General features: G+C 50.7%; 1 protein-coding gene across 1 annotated transcript in view; it reads left to right on the top strand.

Annotated features, from left to right (window-relative positions):
- LOC132388570 (uncharacterized) overlaps nt 1-13,717 on the top strand; it is a 64,288-nt gene that overhangs the window by 20,040 nt on the left and 30,531 nt on the right. Inside the window, exons 4-6 of the mRNA XM_059960946.1 lie at nt 7,827-7,971; nt 9,617-9,759; nt 11,351-11,420. Of these exons, the coding sequence (XP_059816929.1) occupies nt 7,827-7,971; nt 9,617-9,759; nt 11,351-11,420 (358 nt within the window). The remainder of the gene's footprint in view (nt 1-7,826; nt 7,972-9,616; nt 9,760-11,350; nt 11,421-13,717) is intronic.

A 13,717-nucleotide genomic window follows, 5' to 3' on the forward strand; every position in this document is an offset into this window, starting at 1 on the left:
CACCTGGACTTTAGCAAAGCATTTGACTATAGTAGTATGTAAGAGCTGTCTTGGACAGGCACATGGATGAAAGACAATTGGAGGTTTATGGGGTAGAGTTGATTTAGTTTTTTTAAGTATTATATGGGTCAGCGCAACATGGAGGGATGAAGGGCCTGTCCTGTGCTGTAGTATTCCATGTTTCTGTGGTCCCATGGGACGGGGTGTGCTGGGACTGGGAACTTGATTCAGTGTTTGACCCCGCAAGTGTGCGACGGACGGAGTGGAGAAAGACACAGACACGGATACAGACACAGAGTGAATCACCCTCCACCCTCTCCCATCACAGACCCCCGGGGTCAGACACAGAGTGAATCTAACTCCACACCATCCCATCACACACTCTCGGATACAGACACAGAGTGAATCTCCCTCCACACCGTCCCTTAACACACTCCCGGGGTCAGTCACAGAGTGAATCCCCCTCCACACTAGTCCAATCACACACTCCCGGGTTCAGGCACAGAGTGAATCTCCGTCCTCACCGTCCCAAAACACACTCCCGTGGTCAGACACAAAGTGAATCTCCCTTCACACCGTCCAATCACGCACACCCGGGGTCAGCACATGGTCAAGGTCGCTCCTCACCGCTTGTGTTATTTCTCCTAACTTAAACCGGTTATCGATCTCTCGGTTCTGAGCTTCTCCACCTCTCTGTGTGTACAGGCCGGTCGTTTGGCTTCAGAACACTTCCGCCCAGCGACTACAAACTCACCACCCCTCCACAGCCTCCCTCCGCTCCTTAGTTATACCTCTGGTCTCACACACACTTATTATCACCGAGACAGACAGACTGCTGCAGACTACAGGAACGCTGAACTGCAGCTGATTGGTGAGAGGGGAGAGAAAGAGTCAAGAGGGGGATTTGCTCTGTTTCTGAATCCGTTTTGTTCTATTTGACTGTGAGGCAGATGATTCACTCTGTGTCCGAAACCTGGAGTGTGTAATGAGACCGTATGGAAGGAGATACAATTTGTGTCTGACCCCAGGAATGTGTGATGGGACGGTGTGGAGGGAGATTCATTCTGTGTCTGACCCCGGGAGAGTGTTATGGGACGGTATGGAGGGAGATTCGCTCTGTGTCTGACACCGGGAGTGCCTGATGGGAAGGTGCGGATTGAGATTCACTGTGTGTCAGACCCTGGGAGTGTGTGAAGTGACGGTGTGGAAGGAGATTCACTCTGTGTCTGTATCCGAGAGTGTGTGATGGGATGGTGTGGAGTTAGATTCACTCTGTGTCTGACCCCGGGGGTCTGTGATGGGAGAGGGTGGAGGGAGATTCACTCTGTGTCTGTATCCGAGAGGGTGTGATGGGACGGTGTGGAGTGAGATTCACTCTGTGTCTGACCCCAGGTGTGTGTGATGGGACGGTGTGGAGTGAGATTCACTCTGTGTCTAACCCCGGGAGTGTGTGAGGGGAAGGTGTGGAGGGAGATTCACTCTGTGTCTGACCCCAGGTGTGTGTGATGGGACGGTGTGGAGTGAGATTCACTCTGTGTCTGACCCCAGGTGTGTGTGATGGGACGGTGTGGAGGGAGATTCACTCTGTGTCTGACCCCGGGGGTCTGTGATGGGAGAGGGTGGAGGGAGATTCACTCTGTGTCTGTATCCGAGAGGGTGTGATGGGACGGTGTGGAGTGAGATTCACTCTGTGTCTGACCCCAGGTGTGTGTGATGGGACGGTGTGGAGTGAGATTCACTCTGTGTCTAACCCCGGGAGTGTGTGAGGGGAAGGTGTGGAGGGAGATTCACTCTGTGTCTGACCCCAGGTGTGTGTGATGGGACGGTGTGGAGTGAGATTCACTCTGTGTCTGACCCCAGGTGTGTGTGATGGGACGGTATGGAGTGAGATTCACTCTGTGTCTGACCCCGGGAGTGTGTGATGTGACGGTGTGGATGGAGATTCACTCTGTGTCTGACCCCGGGAGTGTGTGACGGGACGTTGTGGAGGGAGATTCACTCTGTGTCTGACCCCAGGAGTGTGAGATGGGACGGTGTGGAGGGAGATTCACTCTGTGTCTGACCCCAGGAGTGTGAGATGGGACGGTGTGGAGGGAGATTCACTCTGTGTCTGACCCCAGGAGTGTGAGATGCGACAGTGTGTAGGGAGATTCACTCTGCGCCCGACCCCGGGGGTCTGTGATGGGACACTGTGGAGGGAGTTTCACTCTGTGTCTTATCGCTGGATAAGACAAGTGAAAAGGATCGTGATCAGGATGAGGTCGACGTAGAGCCGGCCTGTGTGCTGGACAATGTAGAGATTATAGAAGAAGAAGTTCTGGATCTTCTTAAAAACATTAAGATTGATAAATCCCAGAGGCCGGATCTGATACACCCCAGGTTATTTTCTGTGCATCTGACACATGCCACTTTCAAGACGCTTCCAGTCATATTTAGAAAACACATCGCGCATCGCTTCGGCACATAGCCTGCTACGGAAATGTGACCGAGGAAGAGTGACTCTCTCTCTCTGCACCTTCCATTACATCCGTCGGAATATAGACACAGAATGGGAATCCTTTCACACCAGACCTTCACAAATACCCCCTTGTCCTTTGTAATTGAAGTTCTCTCCGAACCGTCCTACCACAGACTCGCCGGGTTAGACAGAGTGAAGCTCGCTCTGCACCGTCCCATCAAATAATCCTGTTGTCAGTCATACAGAGATGTTTCCAACACACCTTCCTAAAGCACATTCCGGGGAACAAACACATAGTGTAGATCCAAAAACACAGTCCCAGCACATCCAAACGCCTGGGGACAGGCACTGTGTGAATCTCCCTCCACACCGTCCCGTCACACACTCCCGGGTTCAGACGAACAGTGAATCTCCCTTCACCCCGTCCTATCACACACTCCCGGGGTCAGACATGAGAGAATCTCCCTCCCCGCCGTCCCATCACACACACCCCGGGTCAGTCACCGATTGAATCTCCCTCCACACCGTCCCATCACACACTCCAAGGGTCAAGCACAGAGTGAATCTCCCTCCTCAATGTCCCATCACCCACTCTCGAGGTCAGACACAGAGTGAATCTCCTTCCACACCGCCCAATCACACTCTTCCGGTGTGAGACACATAGTGAATCTTTCTCCACATCGTCCGATCACACACTCCCGGGATCACACACAGTGAGAAGGTACCTGCACGCTGTTCCATCACACCCTCCCGGGTATGGGCAGAGAATGATTTTGCGTCCACACTCTCCCAACACAGACTCCCGGGTTCAAACATAGGGAAGTTCCCTCCGCACTTTCCGATTACACAATCTCAGGATCAGCTCACACCACCGTCTACCGGGGTGAGACAGAGAACCATCATAGAACCGAGAACATAGAATAGTTCAGCACATTATATTCCCTTCGGCCAATAATGTTGTGCTTCCGCTCAAACCCTGCATCACATATAACCACCCACCTTAAATCCATCCATATACGCGTCTAGCAGTATTTACACTTAACTAGTATGTCTGCCGCCACCACTGACTCAGGCAGTGTATTCCCCGCACCAAGCACTCTCTGAGTGAAAAACATCCCTCTAATATCGCCCTTGAACTTCCCTCCCGTTACCTTAAAGACATATCCTCTTGTACAGAGCAGTGGTGCCCGGGGGAAGAGGCGCTGGCTATCCACTCTGTCTATTCCTCTTCATACCTGGTACACCTCTATCATGTCTCCTCTCATCCTCCTTTTCTCCAAAGAGAAAAGACCTAGCTCCCTTAATCTCTAATCATAATGCCTTTTCTCTAAACCTGGAAGCATCCTGGTACATCCCCTTTGTACCCTTTCCAATGCTTCCACATCCTTCCTTTGGAATTGAGAGAAGAGATCACAGGAGCATTAGCCATGATCTTTGAATCCTCTTTGGCTGCAGTGGATGTGCCGGAGGACTGGAGAATGGCAAATGTACTTCCCCTGTTTAAAAAAGGTAATAGGAAGAAACCTGGGAACCATAGACCGGTGAGTCTTACGTCAGTGGCAGGCAAACTGCTTGAAAATATTGTTATTGATAGGATCTCCGAAGATTTGGAGAAGTACAGTCTACTCATGGATAGTCAACGCGGCTTTGTGAAGGGAAGATCGTGCCTCACGAGACTGATTGAGTGTTTTGAACAGGTTACAAAAGAAATTGATGAGGGTAGGACAGTGGATGGGGTGCACATGGACTTTAGCAAAGCATTTGACTATAGTAGTATGTAAGAGTATGTAAGTGTCAAACGTATTTTGTATGTCCTGTGGCTGTGTTTTGGGTTGTTGTCTCTGTGTCTGATCCCGAGAATGTGTCTTTTGAGATTGTGTTCGGAACTTCTCTGTCTGTCTGGCAACAGGATTATGTGATGGCACAGTTCAGGGGACTTCAATCTGACTCTAACCCGGTGAGTCTGTATGATCAAACACGTAGAAATCTGCAGATGCTGGTGGGTAACAGCAAGCCAGGCAGCATCTGTAGGGAGAAGCACTCTTCTCGTTTCTTAGTATCTTTCTTTTCAGTTAGTCCTCACGAAGGGTCTCGCCCGAAATGCTGACAGTGCGTCTCCCTATAGAAGCTGCCTGGCCTGTTGTGTTCCACCAGCATTTTGTGTGTGGAGTCTGTCTGATCGGACGGTTCGGTGGCATCTCCACTTTACAACTGGCACAGGGATTGTGTGAAGGGCCGGTGTAAAAGGATTCCTACTCTGTGTCTGAATACCGGCGGAAGCAATGGACGGTGTGGACAGAGATTCACTGTTCATTCGTCCTATTTTCCAGAGCAGACAGTGAGGCCAAGCACTATTATTCTAATTCGGTTTTAAAGCGTCTCGAAACAAATTCAAAAGAGGAAGAATTATGCGTGATACATCCACCCCAGAGAGAAGCACCCTGCACACCATCACATCACTTACATCGGGGGTCAGACACACCGACGTGGTCCGCCCACACCGTCCCATCACACACTCCTGGGGTCAGACCAAGAGTGAATCTCCCTCCACGCTATCCCATCTCACACTCCCGGGGTCAGACACAGAGTGAATCTCCCTCCACACTGTCTCATCACACACTCCCGGGGTCAGACCCAGAGTGAATCTCCCTCCACTCTGTCCCATCACACACTCCCGGGGTCAGACCCAGAGTGAATCCCCCTCCACACTGTCCCATCACACACTCCCGGGGTCAGACACAGAGTGAATCTTCCTCCACTCTGTCCCATCACACACTCCCGGGGTCAGACACAGAGTGAATCTCCCTCCACTCTGTCCCATCATACACTCCCAGGGTCAAATCTATCACACCTCTATCAAATCTCCTCTCAAACCTCTACATTCTAGAGAGTACAGTCCGAACCTTTTCAATCTTTACTTTTAACTTAGATCCGCCAGACCAGCGATATCTTTGTAAATGTTCCCTGTACTCTTTCAACCTTATTGACAGCTTGCCTGTAGCTGGGTGACAAGAACTGCACACACAACTCCAAATTAAGTCTCACCAATGACTCAGACTTTAACGTAATATCTCAGTTCCTGTACTCAGAACATTGATTTATGAAGGCCAATGTGCCAAAAGCTTTCTTTACCAGACGACATATAGTTTTGGCGTCTCCAACCAGAGATCAGAAGTCCGATAAATGTCAATCACTCGTGTAGAAAAAACAGCGATTCACGGAAGTTTCGGAGTGAGGAAATTCTCAACGGTCAGGTCTCTGGCAATGAGCATGGTTCTGTGAGTCAGAATAGAAGCAGGGTGAGGGAGATGCGGCGTGTTGGCTCTTTGACATTTGATTGGCTCTTTGACAGGCACTTGAATGTGCAGGGATTTGGGTCGAAGGGTATATTCTGCTCTGTGATTTACGCTCACGGCTGTGCTTGAGGGAATGTGAGTCATTTGAACTCAGATGTTGGGAAGAGCAGGGGTGGGGTAGATCAGGGAATATGACGATGGATTGACAGACACATAACGATTTTTCCACAGACGACATGGAAAGTGAACGACCCGCAAGAAGAGAGCGATCAGACTCAAGCATATGGCTAATCTGCGTTTTAAAAGCGGCCTTCATTACCACGTGTATCTTCTGGAGGCTTCATGGTGAGTTTCACATCGTTTGGAACAACCAAACCGCAGAGACTAAAAATGGCCACTGTAACAGCGACACATTCCCAACATTTTCCAAAAACACCCTTTACGGTGATATCAACACACCTCTCACTGTGGTACTGACGGGTCTCTCCGCATGACCACGACTAACCTCTCACCGTGACACCGATAGTTGTTTTCCACTGTCACACCAATACACCAAACACTATGACACCGACGAGTATCTCACTGCAGCACCGTCAAACCTCGCACTGTGACCCCGACATATCTCTCACCGTGATAGACAGACACACCGCGATGTGACCCGGTACACCTCTTACATGGACCCAGAAACACCTTTCACTGTGACAGATACACGTCTCTCACTGAAACACCGACTGGGAATCAACTTTCACCGCAATACTGATGCAGCCCCTATCTGACACCAACAAAAACCTCTCTGGTACCCCGATATGCCCTGCAGCGTGCCCCAGACACGTACCTCACAGAGGCGCCGACGCCCCTCACTGTGCCACCAGCACCCTTCACCGTGACACTGACAGGCCACTGTCCGTGTCCCGCTCAGCATCTCGACGCTGACACACTATAAACGCCAAACATCCTTCACCATCTCAGATAACCTCTGAACGAAACTACAAACTTCTTTGCGTGGAAAATCAGGAGATGAACAGGATCCAACGTCAATATCGACAAACAGTCCATGAGTCAAACCCAACTTTGAATCCAAGATATGTGAGATTTCCCACCTGGATCCCTCCCAGAGAACCTGTCTCAAAGCGATACCGAAACACACCTCACAGTGACACCGACACGCCCTTCAGCGGACACTGAGACACCACTGACACCTACAGGCTCCTCAACGTGACCCGCCCAGCTCGGCACCGTTACAAGGATTAACACTTCACTGTAACACCCCTCACCCAGTCAGTATCGCCCAGCAACATAACACGATGCACCGCGCACTGAGGCAATTACCCACACCTCACCCTGACACACGCAAACCCCTTACCGTGATACCGACACCTAAATTCTCAATGACACCGACATAGTCGTCTTCATCACACCGACACACACCTCAGCGTGACAATATCCCACACAGCGTGGTCATGACATGCCTCTCACGGTGACACAAACACACTCCTCTCAATGAGACCAGCACCCACACATTACACAGATACTCCACCCACCGTGACACTGCCAGACCCCCTCTCTGACGTGTCCCTCTCCGTGACATCGACGGTCACTTCATTGTGACCCGGAACACCTCTCGCATGGGCACAGAAACTCCTATCACAGTGACACCAACACGTCCCTCTCAGCAACTCGGACATGCCCGCGATGAGACACGGAACAGATCATCACCACCATACTGACACAGACCCCACATTAACAACAAGAAGACCTTCACTAGGACATTGATATAACCCTCAGCGTGACACAGGCACGTCCCCCAAGTTTGCGCCGACGTCTCTCACCGTTTCACCAGCTCACCCTTCACCGTGACACTGACACAACACTCTCTGTGACCCGTTCGGGATCGTGACGCTGACTCACGTGTCACTGTAAACGCTAAACATCCTTCATCATCTCTCTCAGAATTACAGATTCGTCAGTCGAAGGTCACTTTCGACCGAAACTACAATGAGCTAAACTTAACCCTTCAATCCACAATATCCGAGAATTCCCACCTGAATCTCTCCGGGAGAACCTGTCTCAAGAATCTCTCTGCACTCAACTATGATCTGTCCGATCTTAAACGAAGGCACAGGGATCTCCGTCACCAGTTCACTGAGATGGAAACGAAGTACAGATCTGTCATCGAAACCAAGGCTCAAATCTGTGAATTGTTGACCAGCAGAAGAGGTGAGGCACCATCCCCTTCTTTCACCCGCTCCTCATCACAGGGCAGGCATGGAGAGAGGAAGCGTCACTCAGTGCTTGATATTGGCAGTGTGTGAAAAGGTGGTATGGAGGGTGATTCACTCCATGTTTGACCCGGTGCGTGTGATGGGGCTACGTGGAGGAAGTTTCACTCACTCACTGAATCCAGGAGAGTGTGATAGGACGTTGTGGAGGTGGATTCACCCTGTGTCTGATCACGGGATTGTGAGACGTAAGATTACAGCTTCACTCTATGTCTGACACCGTGAGTGTGTGATGGGACAATGTGGACGGGAGCTTCCCTCCATGTCTAACGCCTGGTTTGTGTGATCGCACCGTGTGGATCATCCTGAGTCTGGCCGTGTTAGTTTGTGATCGGACGGTGAGCAGCGAACTTAAATACGTGTCTCAACCCCGGCGTATACAATGGGGATCCGTGTCTGACCCTGTGTGCGTGAGATCAGAAGATGTGACGGGAAGCAGGGTGGGGGTGCGGGTTCCATGTTTCCTGACACCGGGAACAGTGACCCGTGCCAGGATGGTGTTCCGCTCCGTGTCTGATGCCAGTGGTGTGTGACAGGACGGTGCGGAGGGAGCTGCTGTCGTTTCCTGATCCCTGTGTCGTGTGATGTTGCCGGGTAGAAGCAGCATCGTACTGTGTCTGAGCACAGGAGTTAGCGGCGGGATGGTGCAGAGACTGTTTCAGTTTCTATCTGATCACGGGAGGCTTTAATGGGGTTCACTCTTTCTTTGTCCGCAGGACTGTGTGATGGGAGGGGGTGCAGGGAGCTTCACTCCATGTTTGCCAAAAGAGTGTGTGATAGAGTGGTGGAGTGAAAACTCAGTCTGAGACTGACCCCGGTCATATATGATGGGACAGTGTGGAAGGATCATCAGTCTGTCTGACACCGGGAGAGTATGATGGGACCGTGAGACAAGAGCTTCATTCTTCGTCTGTCCCCGAGAGCGTGCGACCGGTCATTATGGGTGGAATGCAAGTTTGTGTTTGACCTGTCAGGAATTGTGTTGTTCAATGGTCAGCAGGGACCTTCACTCTATAACTGACTCCAGGTGCCTGTGATCGGATGGTGCCGAGGTATTTTCATTGCGTGTCTGACCCCGGGAGTGTGGGATGGGACGGTGTGGAAGGAGATTCACTCTGTATCTGATCCCGGGAGAGTGTGATGGGACGGTGTGGAGGGAGATTCACACTGTATCTGATCCCGGAAGAGTGTGCTGAGATGGTGCGGACAGTGTACACAGTTTTTGACTCTGCCTGTGTATGATGGGAGAGCGAGAACGAGCTTCACTCCATGTCTTCCTCCGGTCGTCAGTCATCAGACGGTGCTGAAGGGAGAGAGAGAGAGAGGAGAGCATCACTCTGTGTCTTGACTCCAGGTCTGTGATAAGGATGGTTTGGAGGGAACTTCACTGGGCTTGATCCTTGTTAATGTGCGACGGGACGGCGTGAGGGCCGGGGACTTTCACTCTGTCTCTGACCTGAGCTGTGCCTGATGGGACCGCGTGGCGTGAAATTTACTCTGTGTTTCACCCCGGGTGTTCGTGACGGGAAAGTGTGAAGGGAGATTCACTCTGTGTCTCATTGTTTCTTGTTCATAATTTCCAGAGCAAATTGTCTCTAAGGACTGGATCAAAAATAAATATCGGCGTTATTACGTATCCACGTTTGAAACAACTTTCCGTAAAGCGATACAAGAATGTTCAAAGCGTGACTCAAGGCTGCTGGAAATCAATTCAACAGATGAAGCGGTATGTGTCACAGCACGGGGAGATCACACAGTAACACAGGAATCACCAGATACCCGCGGGGACAGCCACGGAGTGAAGCTACCTCCACACCTTCCCATCATACAATCCCTGGGTCAGACTTAAAGTGAATCACCCTCCACACCGTCCCATCCCCGGGCCAGACATAGAGTGAAGCTCCCTCCGCATCGTCCCATCACACACTCCCGGGTCAGACACAGAGTGAATCTACCACCACGCCGTCCCATCCCACATTCACGAGGTCAGACTCAGAATGAATCTCCCTCCACACCGTCCCATCACACACTCTCGGGATCAGACACAAAGTGAAGCTTGCTCCGAACCATCCCATCAAACACTCACGGATTCCTGTCGTAATCAACAGAGAGAAGCTACCTAAATTGTTTTCAATTCTTGGCATTAACAAAATAAATTTAATTTCCCAGAGCTTCGTATCCCACAAACTGTTGGACCTAACCCGTGCATACTGGATTGGAAAATGCGAAGAAGGGTGAGATTTGTACTGATATGTAGGGTGACAATTGGGCATTGACATAGTCCTGACGGGAGAAAATGGGATTAGTTTCCGATTAGACTGTTCGAGATTGTCGGGAGCGTGTGGTTAAATGGGAACACTTTGGGGCCGACACGTGTCCGTCAGCAAAGGACCGGGCAATGTATATTACGGAAACTGCCAGGGGACAGTTGGGAGAGTTCAGTGCACCGTGATTATTATTGGTACTGACGCATGTGGGTGAGGACAGCGCGGTGTAGTGGGATTATTTTGGCGATAGTCGCCGGTCTGTGAGGAGAGGGAGCAACAGTGGGATTAGTTTGGCGAATGACAAAGATCTGAGGGCGAGAGTGGGAGAACTGGATGAGTTTGGAGACCATACAGGGCGATGGGCACACAGTGGGTTAATGGGATTAGTTTGCGAACTGAGAAAAGGATGTGGGAGAGAGGGTGCCATTGGTATACGTCAGGGGTCGGTGCAGAAGCTATTGGAAGAGCGCGGTGCAGTGGGATGTATTGGGAGAGAGACACGAAGCGCCGGCTAGAGTGTGGGGCAAACGGATTAATCTGGGACCGGCTGCGGGAAGTGTGTGGAACAGTGGGATTCATTTCGGGACAGCCATAACTTTGTGGTGAGACGGTGGAACAGTGGGGTTTGTTCGGGACTGAGACAGATCAGAGGGGAGAGGGTGGACCATTGGGATTCATTTCGGAACAGACATAGGTCTGTGGGGAGACGGTTGAACAGTGGGGTTTGTTCAGTGACTGAGACAGATCAGAGTAGAGAGGGTGGGCCTGTTCGATTCGTATGGGGACTGACAGAGGACTGTGGTGAGAATGCGGTTCGGTGGGATTAGTTTGGGAGACACAGGGCTGTGGGGAGACATTGGGACCGTGGTTTCTGTCTGGGTCCTAACACGGCACCGTGGGGAGAGAGTGGTGGAGTGGGATGAGTTTGGGGACTGACACAGGCTGTTAGGAGAGAGCGATTGCATAAGATTAACTTGGGGACGGTCTCGGCTCGGGTTCTCTGCTGGAGCTGTTTTGTCTCTGTTGAAATTGTTTAACCTTCTTCGATAGGACTGTGGGCCTGGCCCTCCTGTACAATCAGTCCCCGGGGCAGTCCGTCTGCAGAGACTGCGAGTCCTACGTGAGAGATAGTCCTTGTGATAGTGATCAGCGTTTCATCTGCGAGAAGTCGGCACCTTTGTTCGCGGATATTCCTGAAGAGATCCATGGTCTCTGCCAACAGCCAGTGGAGGCGACATGATTCAGGTGACTACCCCATTTCTCCTCCTTCTCTCTCACTGCTAAATCCTTTCAAATTACCTTCCCACCAACTCTTCCCCTTCCTCCTACTCCATCTAATCCTCTTGTCGGCATCATATTCTACCCCTCCCGGACTCCAACAAACCCCTATTGCCGTCATTCCCCTTCTTTCTCGCCATTCCCCCGGGACCGCACTTCCCCGCTCCCTCTCCCTTGCTCTCTACCCCTCCCCTTATTTCCTCGAACTATCTGCGCCCGGACTTTCTCTGCGCCTGCCCACCTCTCTCCACTTCTCTCCCCCAGGCATTCTCTCTCCCCTCCCCGTGCTCTCTAAACCCACCGTATCCCTGATCTCTCTCTTTCTCCTTTCCACTCACTCTCACCTCAATCCTGTGGCGTCTGGTTCTCGATAGCCCAACCCTGGGTGAATGTTTGTGCGCATTCCCTCTGGCTGTGCCCCTCTTGGGTCTCTGTAAGGTTATACCTACGCACCAGGGAATGAAGTCCCAACCTTTCCTCCCTCCCACCATAACTCAGCCCTCCGAGTTCCGACAATATCACGGTAGGACTCCCTGTACAATATATCCAGTTCACTGACATTTTCCCTAAAGCAGGGTGGCCTCACCGACGTCTTGTCTCACGGCAACGTGACCTCCAGACTCTTGTAGTCGTTGTGACTGGTGAAGACCAGCGTGCCAAGTGTCCTGTCCACCCTATCGGATGTTTTCCACCGGAATCGTTATTTCAATTATTATCTGAAGCTAATAACCCCTGGAATTTGTTCTTCTGAAGCATCAGTACGGGGCAAAAAAGATGTACAATTAATGTAAACTGTAAATGTTAATAAACACCGCAGTTCTTGCTAATGCGTTGAAAAATGTGAGGGCGCAGGGGAAGAAGTTGTTCCTGAATCGCTGTGAGTGGGTGTTCTGTCTCCCGGAGCTGTCAAATACTTCTCCTCTAATACCACGTCCAATCCCGTTATTATTCCCGTGAACCCTCTCCAATGTCTCTCATCCCCTGTGAGATAAGCGATCGAGAACTGCTCACAAAACTCCAAATGTGACCTCAACAGTGACGTATTGAACCTGAGAATGACGTCAATGCTTTTACGTCCCAGTCCTCTCGAAATGAATGCTGTCATCGCATTTGCTTCCTCACCGCCGGCTCAAGCTGCAGGTTAAACTTCTGGGAAAGCTGCACGAGGTCTCCCAAATCCCTCTGCACCGCAGATTGTTTTTAACCCTTACACACTGTGCCGGTCATGTTTGACCCGTTTTGACATTTGACAACAGTGAAAGCACCCTGAAGGTTTATACTTCTGTACAGGTGCTACAGAAGTTTGTACATTGAGGCTGCGCCGGATCGAATTTGACCCGCAAATATTGAAATAGATTTTGGATCTCTGAAAAATTAATTAAGTATTCATCACCCATTTATTAACTTCAGATATGCTATTTATACATACTAAATAGTCCTGCTGTTCAAACGTTTGTATAGACACTTGTTATGAGGGGATTCTTGGGCCGGCTCAGAATTGACCCAGACCATTCTCTGAAGGTATAGAATATGAACAGGTTGCCTAGGTCAAAAAAAAATTCCATCCCTTTAGAAAATATTTTATGATTTCGTTCTTTTTTTTCAAATTGCATGACCATAGGATTCCCGGCACCGTATTCTATCTGCCACGTCTTTCCTCAGGCTCCTATTCTATCTGAACCCTTCTGCAGCCCCGCTGCTTCCTCAACACAACCTGTTGCTCGGTAACGTTGCTACCGACTGTGGTTTCCGGATGAGGGAGTCTATCATCCGGTTGCAGCGGGACGGACCCCAGTCCGGGATTTGGAGTCGGTGATTAAAACTGGGATCACGTGTGCGCTGAATAATCCACATCCTGTCACGCGCACTCACAGTATCCGGGACAGAATTCCAGACGACTGGGATGACGGAGCGCTGGGGATTGCTGAGACGGGAGAGTGGAGGACGGAGGGGGTTTAGCTCTCCTATTGACTTGGGTAATGTGTGATGCGATTGTGCTGCTTTTGAGCTGGGGAGTTGCAGTTGAACTAAACAATATCTGAATCGTGAGTGTGTGAAGGGATGGGGAACAGGGATTTCCCTTTGTGTCTGTACCCGAAATAATGTGATGGGACAGTGTCGAGGGAGCATCACGTGTTT

This window comes from Hypanus sabinus, unplaced genomic scaffold (genome assembly GCF_030144855.1).
Source record: "Hypanus sabinus isolate sHypSab1 unplaced genomic scaffold, sHypSab1.hap1 scaffold_352, whole genome shotgun sequence".
NCBI lineage: Eukaryota > Metazoa > Chordata > Chondrichthyes > Myliobatiformes > Dasyatidae > Hypanus > Hypanus sabinus.